The sequence below is a fragment of the Podarcis raffonei genome, chromosome 13 (genome assembly GCF_027172205.1).
Source record: "Podarcis raffonei isolate rPodRaf1 chromosome 13, rPodRaf1.pri, whole genome shotgun sequence".
Classification (NCBI taxonomy): domain Eukaryota; kingdom Metazoa; phylum Chordata; class Lepidosauria; order Squamata; family Lacertidae; genus Podarcis; species Podarcis raffonei.
In genome coordinates, this window is record NC_070614.1 from 24,383,008 (window position 1) to 24,403,123 (window position 20,116).

At 44.8% G+C, this 20,116-nt stretch overlaps 1 protein-coding gene across 7 annotated transcripts in view; it reads right to left on the reverse strand.

Moving 5' to 3' along the window:
- The window catches only part of LOC128399404 (signal transducer and activator of transcription 5B), a 65,769-nt gene that overhangs the window by 18,004 nt on the left and 27,649 nt on the right, over positions 1-20,116 (reverse strand). For 4 of the 7 annotated variants that reach the window (XM_053360819.1, XM_053360818.1, XM_053360816.1 and 1 more), the window contains one exon: positions 925-1,062. In XM_053360819.1, the coding sequence (XP_053216794.1) occupies positions 925-1,052 (128 nt within the window). In that variant the 5' untranslated portion in view covers positions 1,053-1,062. Of the gene's footprint in view, positions 1-920; positions 1,063-7,230; positions 7,327-20,116 lie in introns of those variants that run through there. The other 3 variants (XM_053360817.1, XM_053360815.1, XM_053360820.1) reach the window with 2 other exon arrangements.

The following is a 20,116-nucleotide window of genomic DNA, read 5'->3' on the forward strand; positions in this document are numbered from 1 at the left end:
TGTTCACATGCTAAGTGGATGAAGAAACAGAAACTCAGAAGCAGTGAAAGGAAACTGTATGCTATGGAAAGCTGTGATTGCAAGGTGGAAGTAGCAGTTATCAGTTCAGGCCCCTCCAAATTCATGGGGTGTTTTGTGTGTGTGTGTGTCCTGTAATATGTCATGGATGCTATAATACTGCACCAGTGGAGAATTTATACTGGACCGTCCACGCATAATTCTGCTTTATTAGTTGTTCCCTAATGCTTCTCCACAATTACCACATTATTGCTGTCTAGAGGGCCCCCTTTGTGCCACAGAACTGCAAAAGCAGGACAATAAAATAAACTGGAACACCTTTGGTCTAAACAATAACAGGACTTCAGTAGGAGGTCACAGGTCATGCACTGATTGGAAAACGAAGCAGGATGTCTGCACCAAAACTTTTGTTGGAGGCACAAACAGTAATAGAAAGCGGGGTTGTGTACAACTGCCCTAAAACTATCATGCGCACCATGAACGCACAAGAAAAAGGATGTCTGGAGAAGCCTGGCTCTATGGCACTCAAAAGGGCTGCTCTAGGGTAAAGGAATGTTCTGAAAGGAAGCTGACTGCCCAACAATGGCACACTTCCAAAAAGAACAGGAAAATTGAAAGAGTACCAGTGGTGATTACTGGTTAGGTAGGTACCAACAACCATCTCCAGCAGCTGTGAGATACTTCAAGCAGATACAGAAGGAAAAACTGGTGACTGAAGGAAGAATGTGTAAGTGCTTTATAAGTTGGGACGAATCAGGGACATTTGGGAGGCATATGGATCAGGCCTGGAAAGCCAAGGCATGCTGCCAGTGGTGTGAACCAGACGTTTTGCCAGTATCCCATCCCATCACATTCCTCTGCAAGGCTGAAGATGGTCCTGGACAGCCAGGCCTCGCGCTCACCTACCATGGCTGGCTCTCAATCCACTGCGAGAGGTAATGGCGGACCTCGATGGGAAAGTGCTGCCCATACAGGCCCTGCATCTGCCGCAGGGCATCCCCCTGGAGTTGCTGCGCTTGAATCCACACCGCCATGGCTCAGGACCTGACAGGGAGGGAGACTTGTTAAAAGAAGGGGACGCCATGCATAGAGCTTCTGACTCATGCACACTCAAGGCTGCATATACCCAAATCGCCCCAACCTCCAGTGGCTGGAGAACTTCCAATTATAGTAACAAAGCCAGACACATCAAGGACGTCTTCCTCATATAACTCAAGAGCAAACACTTGACATACCTGGATTCTTTTGGAAATACTGCATTGTTTGTTGTATCTTAATCCTCTACCCTTCTTTCCAAAGGACGGATTAAGAAGAGATGAGAGAGGGTATGGGTGTAGTAGGGCAAGCTTTAATTAAGAGGATTGCAGCAATGAAATTCCAGGCTTAAAATGAGCAATCTTATAAAGTGGCTTGGGAAACAAGACCTTCCTGCCTCCTTACTTATCTGTAAAATGGGAATTATCAACTATTCTCCTCCTACCAGGTTTATTGGGATCAGTGTGACAAAGGACCTCAACACAGTGCCGGCACACAAGCCTGGACAGAAGCTCTACTTAGATCTCCTGAGGCTCAAACTTCCAAACACCACCTTTGGGCACAAAGGTAGCCAGGAGACATGACTTTATGGCAGAAAACCAGCTGCCTGCACATCTCCCGATCAGGGCCCCACACTTCAAATGCACTTCTTCCCAAGTAAAAGCAGCAGCATAAAGCCCACTTTTGAACAGTGTAATGTGTAGCTTGGCCCTCAGTGGGTAGATCGTTGAAGCTAGGAGGTACTGTCCAGTAGCATATGGCAGGTGACTTTGCGAGGTAGGTCAGGATGTAGAATTAGGTTGTGCCTAAGGGGAGGAAGCAGGCTGTGGCCATTAAAAGCACTTTGCACAAACCAGATACACCTCCCTTTATTGTTACTTCACATCGCTCCATACTGTAGCACTGGCAATGAGGGGAGCAGGGAAATATTTGACAAGGGCCATGAATTAGTTTTTTTTTCAGCCAGAAAAGATAATTGCTGGTGTTTCTTAACACGTTTTGCTGGGAAAATCCTTCCACCATTGAAAGCTGGTGGAAAGGAAGTGGAAACACCCACTGCTTGCAAGTTTGGAGAGAGCTGCAGAGGGAAACCAGAGGGGGAGAAATAACTTCCTCAAAAAGTGAATGGCTCGCTCAAATTCTGAAAAAGAAATGTGTCAGAGGTCATAGAGTTGGAAGGCATGCTGAGGATCATCTAGTCCAACCCCCTGCAATGCAGGAATCAAGGCTACTTCGAAGCTATGAGGCCTCTGGTGTGAAAATTCCTTCTCCCTAATTTGAGATCTGTGGAAGGTTATTGCGGCTCCTCAATGGGGCAAGTGGTATATTTGTGTATGACTACATACATACATACATAGGCACTCTGTTGGTTACGACTTTACATATTCCGGGGCTGAACTCTGAAGCTAAGGCAAATGAAGCTGGCGATTTGCATTCACCTTGATTTGTGTTTTTTAAAAATCTCTATTGACATCTAAAAGAACAGTAAGGGCACCTTCTCTTAGAATGGGCTCATGGGCCAGAATCACCACTCTCCAAGCACTTTTTTTTTGTGGCCCCAGAGGAACCCACTGAATTTGCTTGTGGCAGAAGTGTCTGCCTGACTGGTAGCATTGTCATTGTACTGATGCCAACAATGGGAATTTTCTTCTTTCTCCAGCACTTAGGAAACCGGAAGGAACACTGAGGTGTAGGACCCAGTGCTGAGATCTCCAATGTGGCACTTGTGGGCACTATAGAATTATCAGACACCCCCATGTTGCTTGCCAATGACCCCTGTCCTGCCCAATTTTAAGTTTACTCTTAATTGAGGATTTATTTTTTGCCTTGTTTGCCTGCCTGCTTTTTTTAGTCTGTTTTCTATTGATATGGGATGTATGTGTTTATCCTGTTGGGGGGGGGGTTCATCACCAACTTTTATTCTATGAAATGGGCACTTTGCGGTGCTTGTAACAGATTTTTAGATACCCCAGTATGGCCCTTGGCTAGACTGAGGACCCCTGAGCTTGTGGGCAGCAAATGAAGCGTTTCGAGGCTTTTTAGCTTGGGGTGGGTGGGTAGGAAGGCAACTGAAGGACAAACAGCACTTTTCATTCGGAGATTCACGCATGAGCAATCTCTTAATGGGAACACCTGTGTGGTTTTTAATAAATGCAGGCACGGAGAGCCTGCTAATATGATTGGGCAAGGATACGCGTTAAGCTTTCCTTTCACCATTTATTGATCTAAACCACCACCCTCGCCAAGTTGTTATTTTTGCCCACTGTTCATTCTATGGAATGGAAAAACTTTCCCAAACAAATTACCACCCGCACTGTGGTTGCATTTAGCAAAAAGAACCCCGTACAGCGGGAGACCAAATATAGTTCTCCCGTTGTGTTTCCTCATTCAGGGTACTTATACCTCACTTTTCAAAGCAAGGAGCCTTCGTGAAGTGGCTTGGAAAGTCAAGTTCTGCCTCCATGGTTGGAGGCAGTAATGCTTCTGAATACCAGTTTGCTCAAAACTCTAGGATGTGAGAGTGACCTGGTGCTTCAGTCCTGTTTGCAAGGTTTCCCAGGGGCAGCTGGCTAGGCACGAACAAAATGCTAGGCTAGATGGCTGAATTCAGCAGGGCTTCTTCTTATGGAAACCCCAGAGGCTGCTCAGCATGGCTTAACAGAGTGGCTGAGTCACCTCTGCATTTGTAGCCTTCCGCATACAGCAGCTGGGGTGGAAGATATGTGGGGAAGTGGGCAGGCAAATCACTGCAGCTGCCTGGACCTGGTGCAGTGACTGGGCCTGAATTGGGCCCAGTGCCATCACATGATGGCTGTAGGACCATGGAGCTCAGCCCCTCACTGCAACAACCCATCCTGGGTCCCTCTGCTAGCTGCGGGAGTCCTGATGACAGTACTTCTATACCTTCTCGCCATGTTCAACAGGAGGAAGTGGGAGCTGTGTGCCAGAAAAGTGGCACTGGCATCGCTCCCACAGGCAGAGGCCAGCAGGTCTGGGCAGAGGGAGACCTATGCGCAATCCGGCACGAAGGGGAATTGGGTTTGTGCCCTTGCAATATTATGAACAAGTACAAATAAATTTAAAAAATCCATACGAGTTTAAAGCTGATTAATACTAGTGTAGTTTAGCAATGACATTATAAGAGGTTTACAAAATTCTAAACACTGGGGTGGGGTGGGGGAACAGATGGGGGAAAATCTCTTTCTCTCTAACACTTGGGATGTCATCTTGACATTGATCGATTGGATAGAAAAAGAAGTACTCCTTCATAAAACGCATAATCAACTTTAATGGAATTCGTTACTGCAAGAGCCTAACTTGGGCGTTTGAAGGACATATGGAGGAAGAAAGTGTGGAGAGGTTGCAGAGCCACTTGTGTCAAGCTGCTCTGCCTTGTCCCCCCACCAGCTGAACCTCTACCCTTCACAGGAGCACTGGCTAGAGAATGAATGAACACAGAACATTGCCTTACACAAAGTCAGACCACTGGTCCAACTGGCTCAGTCATGCCTACACCGACCAGCAGGGGCTGTCAAGGGTTTCAGACAAGAGACCTTCCCAGCCCCGCCAGGAGTTGCTGGGGATTGAACCTGAGGCCTTTCAAATGAAAAGGTAACCCTCTACCACTGAGCTATGGCCTGTATAGAAGCTGATAATACAAAGAAGAGTTTGGATTTGATATCCCGCTTTATCACTACCCAAAGGAGTCTCAAAGCGGCTAACATTCTCCTTTCCCTTCCTCCCCCACAACTAACACTCTGTGAGGTGAGTGAGGCTGAGAGACTTCAGAGAAGTATGACTGGCCCAAGGTCACCCAGCAGCTGCATGTGGAGGAGCGGAGACACAAACCTGGTTCACCAGATTACGAGACTACTGCTCTTAACCACTACACCACACTGGCGCTCAAAGGAGGATTCTTCTCGTTTTCAGCTGAACACACTTAGTAGAATCCTCTCCCCTGTGCACTATCAGGGTTCCCAATCACAGAGAGGATTTGAAGTGTGTTCAGCCAAACATGCAAAAAAAGCCCCCCTCAGACTTCCCCACACAACGCATGATGGCTGGAGGTAGAACCAATGAGAAAGTTGGGGGGGGGAGCAGGGTTGGTGTGCATGGCCCCACAAGACTTCTTTTCCTCCCATGTGTTCTTTGAATGCCCTGAGATTTTAAGAAATGGGATCATGCAAATTCACAGAGGTCAAGTTTTTCCATAAGCTATGAAGCTGTGACAGCTAAATGAAACACCCATGTACAAAGGCAGTGTGCATCGATATCAGGTACCAGAGTGGGGAGGGGGTGGGAGGAAGGGCAGAGCAAAGTTACGGACTTTCCAGGGTCTTATGGCTTGGCTGCTGTTAGAAGAATAACGCTGTGGGAATGGGCTGTTTGGTCTACTCCAACAACCCCATTCTTCTGCGGATCCTGGGAGCTCACTTACAGTCAGACACCTAACCCACAAGAACAAGAGTGTGATGATAGACTCAGCTCTACCACTGGATCTATGGGTGCTATTTTGGGCAGTGAGACTTCCCAACCACTACAAGTTAGTGCCAGCTTCTATTTCGGCCCTGGGCAGCACTCAAGCATGGCAGTTTATTTTGGGCTGTTGGGTATTCAAGTTGGTGTGTGCACTTTATAGCAGGAATAACAAACGCAAGCATAGGAAGGACAGATGGGGGGCGGAAAGGCCTATTTAAATAAAAGCAAAGCTCTGCTCTGTCTCATTCGGATCCAAAGCCTGACAGGCCAGATTCAGTGGCTGGAATCCTAGGAGATGATGCAATGATAACTGAAAAGGAGGTGCAGTGTGTGTGTGTTTGTCTAAGAGAGCGAGAGCGAGAGAGAACAAACTGGGCAATTATTGGCCACAGAAGCACATGACATACTACCGTTAGTTCAGAAATTTTAAAAATGCAAGTGCCTTTCATGCCAAAGGGCAGCCTGGGATAGAACAAGCTGGACTGACAAATGTGAAATGACCGACTAGTGTGACACACCCCTACTTCCACTGTATCAACAGGGTGCAAATGGTAAATGAAGCAAATGTTTCTCTGTAGTGTAATCGCTGCCTTCTTTAGGCATACTTTGCATGCCATAGCTTAGCTGCAGTGCTGTGAATGCATTCTGCCCAAAAGAAGATGAACTCTGAACTTTACTCTCCGCTGTGCATGACATACAGCCCCCCAAAAATAAATTTATTCATGTTCCTAGTTCCTACATGGACCTGCCTGGCTGTTTATATTTCCCTTGGAGACCCTGCTCAATGCTCACCATCTAAAGTGAGGTGGGCAAGGCCTTTCGAGTTGTGGCACCCCAGAAAACTCCCAGAGAAGTCTGCCTTATGCCATTCTCACTCACCCCCCCACTCCAGCCTTAGCTAAACATCTTTTTATTTGCTCAGGAATGCTATTTCTGAGATCATTTTGTTCTAATTTTACTAACTGCTTGGTGCAATTTCTTGATACATGTTTTATTTTATTTATCCTATTTTATGTTACACATATACTGCTCTGAAAGCAATGATTGAAGACCACATAATAGATCTGTGTAGGTATGGATGGAAGAGATGGAAACTCCAAGCCTTCTCTTTGCTCTGAAATGCCCCAATATGAGAGAGAAACTACACTACTCCAGGAGCAGGCATCATTTGATGGAATGCAAAAAGAGACTTATTCCAAGTTTTTCCCTAGCAAGTTATGAACCTGACAAAGGCTTAGAAAGTGGTACTTCCAATGCCATAGCCTTTTCCTCCCCTTTCAGCTCTGTAGGAATGCTCTGCCCACCTCCCCCCTTTTTTTTAAATGTCAGATTCTAACTTCATTGGGTGGGGGGCGGGATAAGGAAACATCTGGTAAAGGACCTATTGCCTGCCTTGGAAAGACAGACCTTTTACTGTATGCAGTTTCACCATATAAAAAAATGCCCCAGAATCCAACAGCAATGGCACAGGAACTGAAAAGGACATACAGCTCATACTTTTGATAGTCACTTTTGCAGATCACCAGCTGATTTGACCACGTGCTGCTAACTTCAGCATGTCACCTTTTCCCCATGCATCATGCATCACCATCACCTCGTTCTCCTTGCCTCTACACAGCCAACCACCCACCAATTACAGAAGCAAATCCCATGCACTCTATTAAGCAAGGCCTACAATAGCAACAGTAGTGTTCCCACCTTGCCTCTTGATGTGAAGGCTGGAGAACAGGGAATTGACAAGATCATAGAATTGTAGAGTTGGAAGGGACCTCGAGGGTCATCTAGTCCAACGCCCTGCAAAGATGAAGAGAATAAAAGCATTAGAGCAGAGCTTTCCAAAGTTTTCATATTGGTGATTTACTTTTTTTAGGCATGCATCATTTCGTGACACAGTAATTCAGTTTTACTAGCAAACCAGAGTTTAAACTAACCGTTTTCCAATGCCAGGAGCATTTGCATGACACACCTATACACTACAGCCGAAACACTAACATGTCGCGACACATAGTTTGGAAAGCTCTGGGTTAGAGGGAGCACCATGACCGCAAGACAAAGGGGAAGGAAGATAGCTACTCCCAAGGAGGAAGAGGGGCTGCAGTAGGGTCTGACAGAAGCTGGGCGAGATCAGTTTTTTCAAAACAAACAACAAAAAAACCTAATTTTTTTAAAAAACATGTTCAAATTAAGAAGAGATCCCAAAGCAAGGTTAAGAAAGAAGTAAAATCCACTCAGTTGTTGCAGGATCAAGACTGAGCTTGCCAACGTCCTGATCCTTGGAGAAGAAAAATAAAACTTCTGGGCCATTATAGTGCTTCTCAGCTTCTGACAGGTTTAGTACTTTCGTCATGATGTGAAGGAAAACACACTCAGTGAAGTGTGATACCCAGCTCATTAATTGTACGAAGGCCACATGTGAAAGAGAACTGAAAGAAACCTCTTTGCTTGACCAAGCAAATCCACATTGTTATACCACTGCTACCCTCCTATGACTGCTGTGCCTTTAAACAGCGCGTTTGCAAAAAATAAAAATAAAAAATGTGGCACATGCAGATATACCCGGAGTTGAGATATGATTGCACCTATACCACTGCTGTCTTGTCATCCAATTCCATTTCTATATGATACCATCAGATATACATTATACATTAGATAACGGTGGTAATTGTTTCGGTTCTGGCTCAGCTCTTTCAACGCTTGTTAGATATACAGTCTCCCCGCCCCTCCTTGTCAGTCACCACACACAGCTTGACAATTGGGGACACCCAAAAAGGGTAGCAAGCAGGCTCCTTACCTGGCTTAGCAACTGTATCTTGCCCACAGGTTTGCCCCTGGAGCACCAGTGACTGAACACCATGGGTAGGCGAACTAAGGCCCGTGGGCTGGATCAGGCCCAAGTGTCTTCTGGATCCGGCCCGTGGACAGTCCAGGAATTGCTGCGTGGTTCACCAGCGCGCACATTCTTTCCCTCTCTGTCAACCCTCCCTCTCCCTCACACGGCAGCAGCACCTCCTCCCTCCTCCTGGCTTCTCCCCGCCCTGCCTAGAGGAGGAAGGGGGCTGGGCTTTGTTGGTGCCAGCAGCAGCAGCGCTCAAGCGGCCGCCATTTTAAGCAGCTCCCCTCTGGAGCCCGTTCGCGCGCCACTCATCATCCCGCCGCTCGAAAGACACAGGTAAGCAGCCACCGGGGCTTGTGGTGCTCTTGCATCGTTTTTGGTTTCCCCCAAAAAATATAGTCTGGCCCCCCATGGTATTCAGCAGGGGTCAGCAAACTTTTTCAGCAGGGAGCCGGTCCACTGTTCCGGCCCGCAGCTGAAAAAGTTTGCTGACCCCTGCTGAATACCATGGGGACAGACCATTGTGATAAACTTCCTTCCCAGTCTCCTCAGCCACAGGTTTCTCCACCTTTCACATGTACAACGTAATTGTTAGCCCTCTCATACTGCTACTGTCACAGGGGAAACCCATGCCTAATATGCTGTGGAAGCAAATGTGAGTCTGGGCTGGAAACTCTCTGGGAACGCTGTGCTGGGGGAAAACCACACACACCAAGTTGTTACGCCAATTCACAGCAGTCACTGAAAGCAAAAGTAGCGAGCCTTGAGTCACGAGCCACAAAGTGACTCCAAACTGCAAAAAACAGGAAAAAGAAACGAAGCTTTTTATATTGGAGCATTACCAAAAACAACAACCTACGCCAAAGTCCTCATTACCCCGTAGAGAACTCAGCAATCGGTCCATGTATCGGGAAGCGTGATCTATATTGAAAATGTGTCAGGGCTTAGAAACCCCAACAAGACTAGTACATGATTAAAAGCCATCCTGTTCCACAGGCACTTTTACACAGGGAGAACTGTCACAGCCCTAATAGCTAATAAGGTAGACATTATATGCCATTAGTTCATCTACAATTGTTGTCATATAGCTAGCCCTCTGTGCCCCAGTGGTTTGCCACAATTTTTCCCTGAATCCAGTTAATTCAGAACCAACCCGCACATGAACAAGTACATTTCTAATCACTTTTTTTTAAAAAAAGCCACCGAAATGCCAGAACCACAAACATGTTTTTTCTACGCAAAGTAGCAGCCCTCCTGCATGGAGATGGGGGTGACAAAAGATAACAAGGTGAGCCAGCCTTAAGTTGCACACAGGCAGGCAATGTGTGCTGTGTGGTGACTTGGAGTGGGAGGTATAAACAGTGCAAAGACATTGATCTAAGCTAGCGAAGATCAACCCTTTTAAGGCACAGAAGAACCCACAGTTGATTGGAAGCCCTGTCTCTGTGAAATTGGGTACAGGTGAAATGTGAAGCCTACCTGGTTCAAACTGCCCCCATGCTACCCTCTCCTGGTTCTATGGCTGTCTAGGACTGGAAAAACTGAAGATTTGTTGAGCAGCAGGCAGGACAGTGGGTTACATTAGTGGGTCTTAAGTTTGCAAGCCTGTGCCAGATGGCTGTGAGAAACGAGCCTCACAGAAGCAACCTGGGCCCCAGTTCTTGCTGCTGCTGCTGCTTCTGCTGCTTCTCCAGCTGCCCCTGACAGGAAGAAACAATTTCCTTCCAGAAAATCAGCTGCCTCTAGTAAACCAGCTTCCTCCCACTCAACGTTTAACAGAAACATTCACCCACATGCTTGTACTGCCTGGGAGACAAATGCACCATACTAGGAACTTCTGGATTCGTTGTAACAAAAGACTGGATTCAGTTCAAATACAGAGCAACTTCAAAACATAGGGATAAACAAGAGTTACCCTGGGTACTGTGCAACCAAGGGAAACCCGCCCCCAAAACAAATGCAAGAAAATGCAGACTTTGGACTTCACATAGCTATCCTGGTGAGCAGGGATGCCCTTCGGTTCAAGAGAAATAGACCTGGGCTTGGATCCAGAGATGTGCAGGTGGTAGGCAGATTACTTTCCTATCTCCTGTGTCCCCTGGCAGCCTTCTGAATCCAGTAAAAGACTCTTCTGACGGTTGGGGGGAACTCACCTGAATTGGGTGGGTTGTGGCAAGAGGGTTTTGTGTGTGTTACAGATAAATGAATAACCTGAGTGGAGCTCTCTCTTATGGGTGATAATTCCGCATGATTTTTGGCATTCGCCTGTGTCTCATTTCCCCACAGAACAGCCATTAAGAGAATTTTCAGAGGGGCTGGATAGGTCTCCTTTCAGCATCATTTCTCTAAAAGCCAATTACTATTGATGTAGCCAATGTGGTTACTGGACTCCCATCTCCCCTGGTCAGCGTGGACAACCACAATGGAGGACACTCATGTTTGCTACCCCTGCTTAGATAATAAACAAATGGAGGACACCATACTCTGAAGTACCTAGCTTTAGTTGACTAATATGTACAGACAAAGGCAGTTATCCATAGGAGAAACATGCACAGGGTCTACAAACCCATTGCTGCACAATTTGTCAAGTTCTTTTGTTTTTTTGAAGAAAGGCAAAAGGCCCAGTGCATCTGAAGAGGCTTTTTCGAAAGCAAACCCTGAAGAGGCTTTTCAAACCACCAGTCCCTAAGGATCAGGATCAGTTCCAACAAAGCTGGAGGGCACTTGGTCAAATCTCTGAAAGTTGTGAACTTCATCCTTATTAGTCAGTTCATCTGTACACAAAGACTTGACTCCACTGGGTAACTTAAGCAGACTAACTTAGCTGAGATACGATTCCACAAAGTTTTAACAATGTGACTTGAATGATCACTACAACCTGGAAGGTTTGCAAATGAACCAGAACGAGGAATGCAAATCTTTGGTGTTTGTTTATATATTTTAGCAAATGTATCCACCACCTTTCTATCCAAGATGCTCAAAGCAGAAAACATTGAACAATTTAAAATGAAACACACACACTAAAAAATAATAATGGAAACAGAGTGACTGATAATATAACAGATGTGAAGATCATTAAGAAGGGAACCAGACAGAAATCTCTGAGCAGCTATGTAAATGAGAGCCAAGGTGGTTAAGAGTATCAGTATAGGACTTGGCAGACCTGTGTTCAAGTCTCAACTTCAGCCACATAAAAGCTCACTGGGTGGTCTTGGGATAGTTACTGTATCTCAGCCTTACTTGAGGATAAAATGGGTTGGGGTAGAACCACGTGCACCTCCTTGGAAGAAAGATGAGGTGTAATTAAAAAAAATTAATTAATTAATCTGGATTTCACCCCAGAGAAAATTCTCTTCTGTATTCTAGCCGCACATTCATCTCTTGTAGGCAGGATAAATGAAAGCGTTCTTGATTAAGCTTATTGGACATCAACTTCTTTGGACTGGTCATTATATTCCAAAGCAACTACTCTATCCCCAACTTAAGAATGGAAAGCGAAATACCGGTGGATAACAAAAGAGATTTAAAGACACTCTCAAGGCAAATCTTTAAAAAATGAAGTATAAGCACAGAAAATTGGGAAACACTGGCCTGCGAGCACTCCAATTCGAGAAAAGCCTTTACCAAAGGTGTCTAGGACTTTAAAGAAGCATGAACTCAGGATGAAAGGGAAAAACGAGCTAAGAGAAAGGCACGTTTGGCAAATCTTCACCATGATCAACTCTCGCCCGGAAACCTATGTTCCCACTGTGAAAGGGCGTGTGGATCCAGAATTGGCTTCCACAGACACATCATTAAGAACGTGTTCATGAAAGAAAATCTTACTCAGCTACAAGTGATCGCCAAAGAAGAGGAGGAGGAGGAGATAGGACAGGTAAGCTCACAGTAGATGGCATTCTTCCTTGTCTTCATAAGCAAACTGGTAGTCCATTTTATGAATATTCGGCAATTCGACACAAACTGAACAAAAACACAGAATTGGGTAATGAGTGCAAAATTCAGCACCCTAGGAACCTGAGCTTGCTTTTTAAAATAATAATAATAATAATAATAATATGTTTCTTACCCTTATGACTGCCAGAACAGGGATGCAGAACAGGATTTTGAGCATTCAGGAAGTGGAGCTTCAGTGCCCTGCAGCCCCTTACTTTACTATATGATTTGCAGAAGCAAAATAAGTTTGCAAATGTGCATGAATTTGCTGAAAGCACAATCTAGTCCATCTGTATGTAGGCTATGAAGTGCAGTTTCATCAGCCATAATAGCATTTTATGCAGTCCTTAGTGGATTTCTGCAACTTACTAGGACTTAATTTGATGGGGGGGGGGGGCAGGGACAGCAGGAAACAGCCAGGGGTTAATAAGGCAGTAACAACTTGACAAGTACTCTGAATGTAAGTAATTTTGCTTATAGTAATTTTGCCAGGAAAAACAGTAGCAAGCTGCTTTGCTAGAAACCCACGGGGGACCCTAATCTCTATGCGTGCTGCCCTGTCAGTATAAACATCTTCAATTAAAGATGTACCCAGGCCTGATGTAATGAAGGCTCCCTACTGGATGTGGCAAACAACTATCAGCACAAACTGGAAGCTGGTAGAGTTTTATAAGCACTAGAATAATGTGCTCCCTGTATTTTATACTAACTGAAGTTTCCAGCAGGTTTCCAAAACAGTAGCCTCAGGTATAATGCATTACAGTGTCCAAGAGGATCTCGTGTCCAAGAGAGAACGCAGCTGGCCCACTAGTCTCAGCTGGTGAAAGACCCACCAGCTGGACTTCTGGTGACAATCCAGAAGTGTCCCTCAAACCATAGTCTTCCAGAGGAGTGTGGTCCTGTCCAGAAATGCCTTAACACCATCTCCTAAAACAAATGAAGCACCTCTGTCCATAACACACCCACCTTCTCAGGACTGAGCTTTAGTTTATTAGCCCTGATCCAGCCCACTACAAATTTCAGGCTCCAGGTTCAGCACTTCCACCACCTCCTGATTCAGATACCAATGAGAAATGCAGAGTTGCTTGCACTGTATTGTGAATACTGATGACATCTAACTCCACTGCATTCAACAGTTTCATGCAGATGTTACAGGGCATGGGAGAAGAAGGCAGAACTCTGTGGGACCTCACAACATAAACGCCACGAAAGAACCAACAATAAACAATTACTCCAAACGAATAGGGGAGGGATCACCAAAACTCCATGCCACCAACTCTTTGATAATCTACCCAGAAGGGCACTGTAGGTCAATGGCATCGAAAGCAATTGAGAGGTGCAGGGGAATTATCCGGGCTGCACTCCTTCTCCCAGCATCCAGCAAGGTGACTGAGGCAGTTTTTGTGCCAAAACCAAGCCTGAAACCTGAAGCCATACTGGCATGTGTCCAGGAAATCAGTCAAATCAATAATTCCCGGAGTTGCCTGCTACCACCCTTGCCCCAAAAGGGAGTATATGTGACCAGCTTATTATACTCCTGAAATGCAGAAGAATTTCTTCAGGAGCTCAAGGGAGGAATTAATCATACCCTGCTTCCAGAAAGGCAACACCCTCCCTGGGATCATCAGCCATGATGGGTTGAGTAGGCACCCCCTCCATGTGCCTTGCCCATATCCTCAGGCCACAACAGCATTCATTCCCTTAAAACAAGATCAGATTACTGTATGCCCTTGATGTATTCATTAACTTTACTGCACGATATACAGTATTGCATTTGCAGTTTTCAGTTGGATTCAAGCAATTTTTCAAGTGAAATGTCTTGCAAAAAACAGCATGCTTGTGAGAGCTGTGGGCTAAGACCAAGTATGCCCCAAATGTCTTGGAAACACTCCTGTGGGTGACACACTAAGAATGCAATGGTGGCAAAGTATTGTTGTACACTGCATCATTTTCCCAGAGTTTGTTTGTTTGTTTGTTTGTTTTATTTATTTCTCCGCAGATCTCAGGGCAGTTCACAATACAGCAGGCAAAATCATACTTTCTCAGCTGCGTTCAACTGTATTCACATTAAGTTTAATGCTTCATGCTATCAACCTTCCTGTTTCATCGTCCTTAGCTCTCTGGTAAACCAAGGTGCCAATTGGACCCTGCAAGAAAGTTTAGGTTCTATTGCATCAAATGCCCAGGCCACCTCCTCACTCAACCGTTTGGCTAGGGCAGGGATAGCCTATGCAGCGCCCTCCATATGTTCTAGACCGCAACTTCCATTAGTCAACACAGCAAGTAGTCAGGAATAATGGGAGTTGGAGACCACAACATCTGAAGGACATCAAACCCCTTCAAATAAGAGCGCCAGCCATACCAATCAGAAACTCCTAAGGAGCCTCAAGTATCCTCTAGAGTCCATTACCCTCCAGAAGTGAACAATTTCAATAAGTTTGCCAGAGTTTTGCATGATGAGTGAATTATTCCCTTTTGCCAGTCCTCAACTTTCTGACAATCATTAGTTATTCCAGTATTACGAGACAGTGGGAAAAAGAATGCCTCCGTTCATTCATGTCAATAAACCAATTATTTCCCCACCTTTTAGTCTTAATAACAAAACAACTAACACACACCAAGCCCTTGAGCCCTTCATCATAAGAACATTGTGGAAAAGCACTAAGCCACAACCCTTGTACATCTGTACACAACACAGACTACAAATATATTCATATTTAATTTTTGGCAGAGATTTATTCCTTCCCACAGCACAGCCCCAGACTATGAAAATCTCTCTCCAGCTGTCCTGACCCAGTTGTTATCTGCGAGCTGCACCATCCTTCAAAAATTAAGAGGACTTAAGACAGTCATAACCTGGAGGATTAGTAGCCAATATGTAGCCCATAATAGCTCCTGCTAAATAAAGAGGGCACCAAGCTCTATCAGAGTGCAGCCTACCACAAGCTTGGGTCAGACAGAATGAACTTGAAAGAAAGTGACACATTTCAGGGGGAGAGAAGGTTCCAAAGAAAACACACACATATATATTTTTTTACATTTATGAGGCCGAGGAAGGGAAAGGCCTCAGGAACAGCCCAGGCTCTCCAGCAACAGTACGCCAACTATAAGCAACAAAGAGAAATGTTGAATTCTAATTATCAACAGCCAGGAAAACTTCTTATGGAATAGCCTGCTGAAAGATTGTACAAAGCCATACCTTCTCAGGTATTTTTTATTTTATTTTTTGACAGACGGAACCAAAAATCTGCATCACGTTTACATGAGTTTTAGTTATAGCTTTTCTTCCCCCCCGGCACAACTATGCAAGTTCAAAAACTCTTTCTTCCAATCCACAGCAATAAATAAAATCCAAGACTGAACAGGAGAGGGAAGCTTGGAGAATGATAGATTGTGGAAGCCGCACCCTGTCAATCTCTAAGCTTTACAATGGAGTGATAGATGCCCTCTAAACAAGAGCAACTAGAAACATGAAAGATTGTGAAATAAGAGCCACTAGACACCACCAATTAACCGAAGAGATATATCAGTGTATTAGATAAGGCCTGCCTTCAGAAGAGCAGGGGAGTTCACAGCAATGCTAATTTCTCAGTTCTCTATTTTCCACCCGTTACAAATGTTCTCAAAATGAGTATATGGAGAAGTGGCCATTAGATTTGGACCTTTGCTTCAGAGTATTCACAATCCACATGTTTCTCATATGCACATATCCAACAACCTTCTGGGAAGCTGAATGGCAAGTGCATGTTTTGAACCATGCCTAGTGATTGACCAAGGCGTGTGTTTTCCAGATGCTCTCCTGCCTTCCTTGTGAGAGGACTAGGGCTGTGTAGTAAACTGGTACTGAAATAACATTGTGATAAGCAGTTTCAACAAGGCAATACAGTGGTACCTCTGGTTGCGGACAAGATCCATTCCAGCGCTCTGGTCAGATCCCGAGGTTTCCGCAACTGGAGGGACCGCTTCTGCACACGCACGGTGGTAGAGTGCTTCTGTGCATGCGCAAAAGCAGTCTACCACTTCTGCGCATGCAGCAAAAAACTGGAAATTTACTTCTGGGTTTGCCGCTTATGTATCCGGAGGTAGGACTGTATACCTGTGAAGAAAGGGTGGATATTTAACAGCTTCCCAGAGGGATAGCTCAGCTGAATGGATACTTTGCAGATATTTTGCAAGCACCAGGGTTTCCAGCTTTTTTTGCTCTCTTTTTGCTTGCTTGACCTCCCTCCCTCTCTTTGATAAAAAGGGAGAGATTGGTGGGATGGGGGCTTTGGGGGGGCCTTCTGTGGGGGGGGGGATGGAGGGGAGAAGATTTAGCTGGCTGCCTAATGCTGAACAATGGGAGGTTAGGTACTATGTGAAAATGATGGGGAGGGTGTTTTTCAGTAAGCAGTGCAAGCAAATGTGTGCCTATTCACAATCAAGTACCACTGAATTCAATGAGGCTTACTCCCAAGAAAGTAGAAGTTAAGTTTAGTAGAACTCAGTGGGGCTTATGCACGTGCGGATTCCACTTAGATCTCTGAGTGGGGAAGAAGAGGCAACTTGACTAGTAATTCACTTAAACTACCCTTAAATTAGTTGAAAATATATTAAAGATATTATATGGAAATTTATTTACTTTTTAAATTAAATCTACTACTTCTTTACATTTTAAGCCCCTCCACCGCCACAGGGATGCCCGGCAAGGATCTCCGCCACCACCAATATATATCGCAACATATCAAGATATCGTTATATTTAGCTGGTGATATATCGTGATGTTTAAAATCAGATATTGTCCAGCCCTAGAGAGGACAGGCCTTTAGGGACTGTTCTATACAAGACTGACAGAATCAGAGAGCTGAAAGAAATCCTAAGTTTTTGTTTCTATTTATTTTAGGAGGCCTTTTAGGGCAAAGCTCTCTCAAGGCAACTTACTGAAAATGTATTTCAGTTAAAAAACAACAACCACCTTAATCTGGACAAGAGAATCTCAAACTGCGGTTTGAAAGCTCCATTCAGGCGGTCAACAGAATGGTTAAGCAACAGCTGAAAATATTTGTACCTGACTGATGACCACACTGTCCCTGATGGTGCTGACCGAGGCTGTTTTAACCAGGGTCAAATTATCAAACAGGCTAACAAGGTCATGGTCTAGGGGTCAACATTTTCATAATACTTGTGTTAGTCTTGACACTGATGCTGATGCAGAAGAAAACAATGTTTTATTTTTCTGCACATGTAAGAAGAAGAAGAGTTTGGATTTGATATCCCGCCTTTCATTCCCCTTCAGGAGTCTCAAAGCGACTAACAATCTCCTTTCCCTTCCTCCCCCACAACAAACACTCTGTGAGGTAAGTGGGGCTGAGAGACTTCAAAGAAGTGTGACTGGCCCAAGGTCACCCAGCAGCTGCATGTGGAGGAGCGGAGACGCGAACCCGGTTCCCCAGATTATGTGACTACCGCTCTTAACCACTACACCACACTGGCTCTCAGAAGCACATTCATATGGCTATTAAAACCATGAATTACAGGTCTGCTTCATATGCAGAGGAAGAAATGTTTATTAAGTGATCCAGAAGCACTCTCAGCTATTCTCAATTGGCCCACAATTTTTTTTTCAGAACTGGTCCTCAGTCATAATTGCTTGCCCTGAAAGATCAATAGATGTCTGCAGTGCAATACTTCCGCATGATTCATGCAAACAAGTAGTTGCTATGTGTCTCAAGGAAACAATATATACTTGAAGAAACTGGGCCAGCGGGGAGAACAGGGAGCACACAGTTTTCAGAACTTTCTGAAAATAAAACTTAAAAGCAAAAGGCTCACAAAACAATGGGGCCTTATGAACATATGAAGGTGAATTTCAGACTGATCCATCTAGCCCAGAATTGTCTACTCTGACAGTGGCTCTCTGGCAGAGATTTCTCCCATCACTTGCTACCTGTACATTTAAAATGAAGGTGCCAGGAAGCCACTCTGCAACCTTCTTCATCCAAAACAGGTGGCTCTAGCCATTGATCTTCCAGCCCTTTTCTCCATATTGGGGGTAGAAAGCAGAAGTATTGTGCTGTTTGCAATATTTAAATTTCTTAGCAGCTGTTTTGAGTTTTACCATCCTTGAGAGGTATAGCAAAGGAGCAATGTGTTGCCAAGTGACTGAAAAATAATAATACTAAAATCCTAAAACTGGCACAAAATGCCATGGACCCAGACCATCACATTCCAGACTGGGCTAATAATTGTACCTGAAGTGCTAGCACAGGGGTCAGCAAACTTTTTCAGCAGGGGGCCGGTCCACTGTCCCTCAGACCTTGTGGGGGTCCGGACTATTTTTGGGGGGGGGGGATGAATGGATTCCTATGCCCCACAAATAACCCAGAGATGCATTTTAAATAAAAGGACACATTCTACTAATGCAAAAACACGCTGATTCCTGGACTGTCTGCGGGCTGGATTTAGAAGGCAATTGGGCTAGATCCGCCCCCCAGGCCTTAGTTTCCCTACTCATGTACTAGAAGGGGAAAGCTGCAAATTGTGAATAAAAGACAGCATTTTCAGTGCCTAGGGGAAAAACTACATACCTCCTCAATCGAAACTGATACCTCAACGGAAAACCATCTGTTTGCCCCTTATACCCATAAACAAATGAAGAAAAAAATTGCGCATTGAGATTTGTTTTGGGTGGGATTCCTCCTTGTGTCAAGTTACTGGGCTTGATGACCCATATACTCCCTTCCAACCCTAGGATATTACTGGCCTTAAAAGACAATGTTATGAGCTATCCCCTCACATCTGAAAACAGTGTCACTTCTGTAAATGCTATTGGGCCAAACAGCATCAAAAAGAGATGTTTACAATTCCAAATGCTGCCAGCTAGAGCAGCTGCTTCACTAAACTCCAGGGCTCAAACCTCAGAAGGGGAAAGGTATTTTTGCTATCTCCCGTGATGAGAGGCCAACAAAACCTTAATCCGACTGGGAGATTCCAGGTTAAACCTGCCCTTAATCTCTAACATAAGAACAAATCACTCTGGATAAAGCAGCATCTGTCTGCATACATACACTTAAAAATGTGTCATTTTGCAAATACTGACAGAAGGCAAAGATCCCAGCGTTTCCGAATATTTAATAAGTGCAAGACGAGAGGAGCATTCTAGATTCAAACAAACTTGGAAGGCGTTCTGTCTCAGCTATGACAAATGTTTTCTGTATCATGCAACTCTTAAAAAACAGAGCAAGTGCAAGTTGAACACTCTTTTAAAAAACCAGCAACACTTGATGCAGACAATTTAAACCCCGTAAGGTCACACTAATGGGCTAGTGCTTGTGCAAGTTCAAAGCTATCTGGCTTTTGCGTAGGAGGTCTGGGAAACAGTGCGAGAGAGCTGGGAAAATCCCAGGCACCTTGCTTCCTTGACGTTTGATGTCAGTGTATAGAAATGTGTAAAACCTATCCAGACTGTGCAGGAGCACCAGCTCCTAAAATAAAATGAAAAGCAACACACAGGGAACAAAAACATATTTTCCAGACCTGCAGCAGAATCTTTTCCTCTGGTAGCCCCATGACTGTGAAATTCATTGCCAGCTGACCTCCACTAAGCTAGTCCACTGCAGGTCATAAGAAGGTTTTCAAATATTTGTTTTATATGGCAAATGCATGTGGGATGGGAATTTTTAAAAATTTTATTTTATGGCTACTAGGTGAACAAGATGCTCAGCGATGAGCATCCCATTTCCTACAGTGACTCACCGGATGCCTCTGGGAAGGCCACAAGCACAACCTGATCAAAGAAAACCTGCTTGCCATATAGGCAGGTAACCACCAAAAAAATAG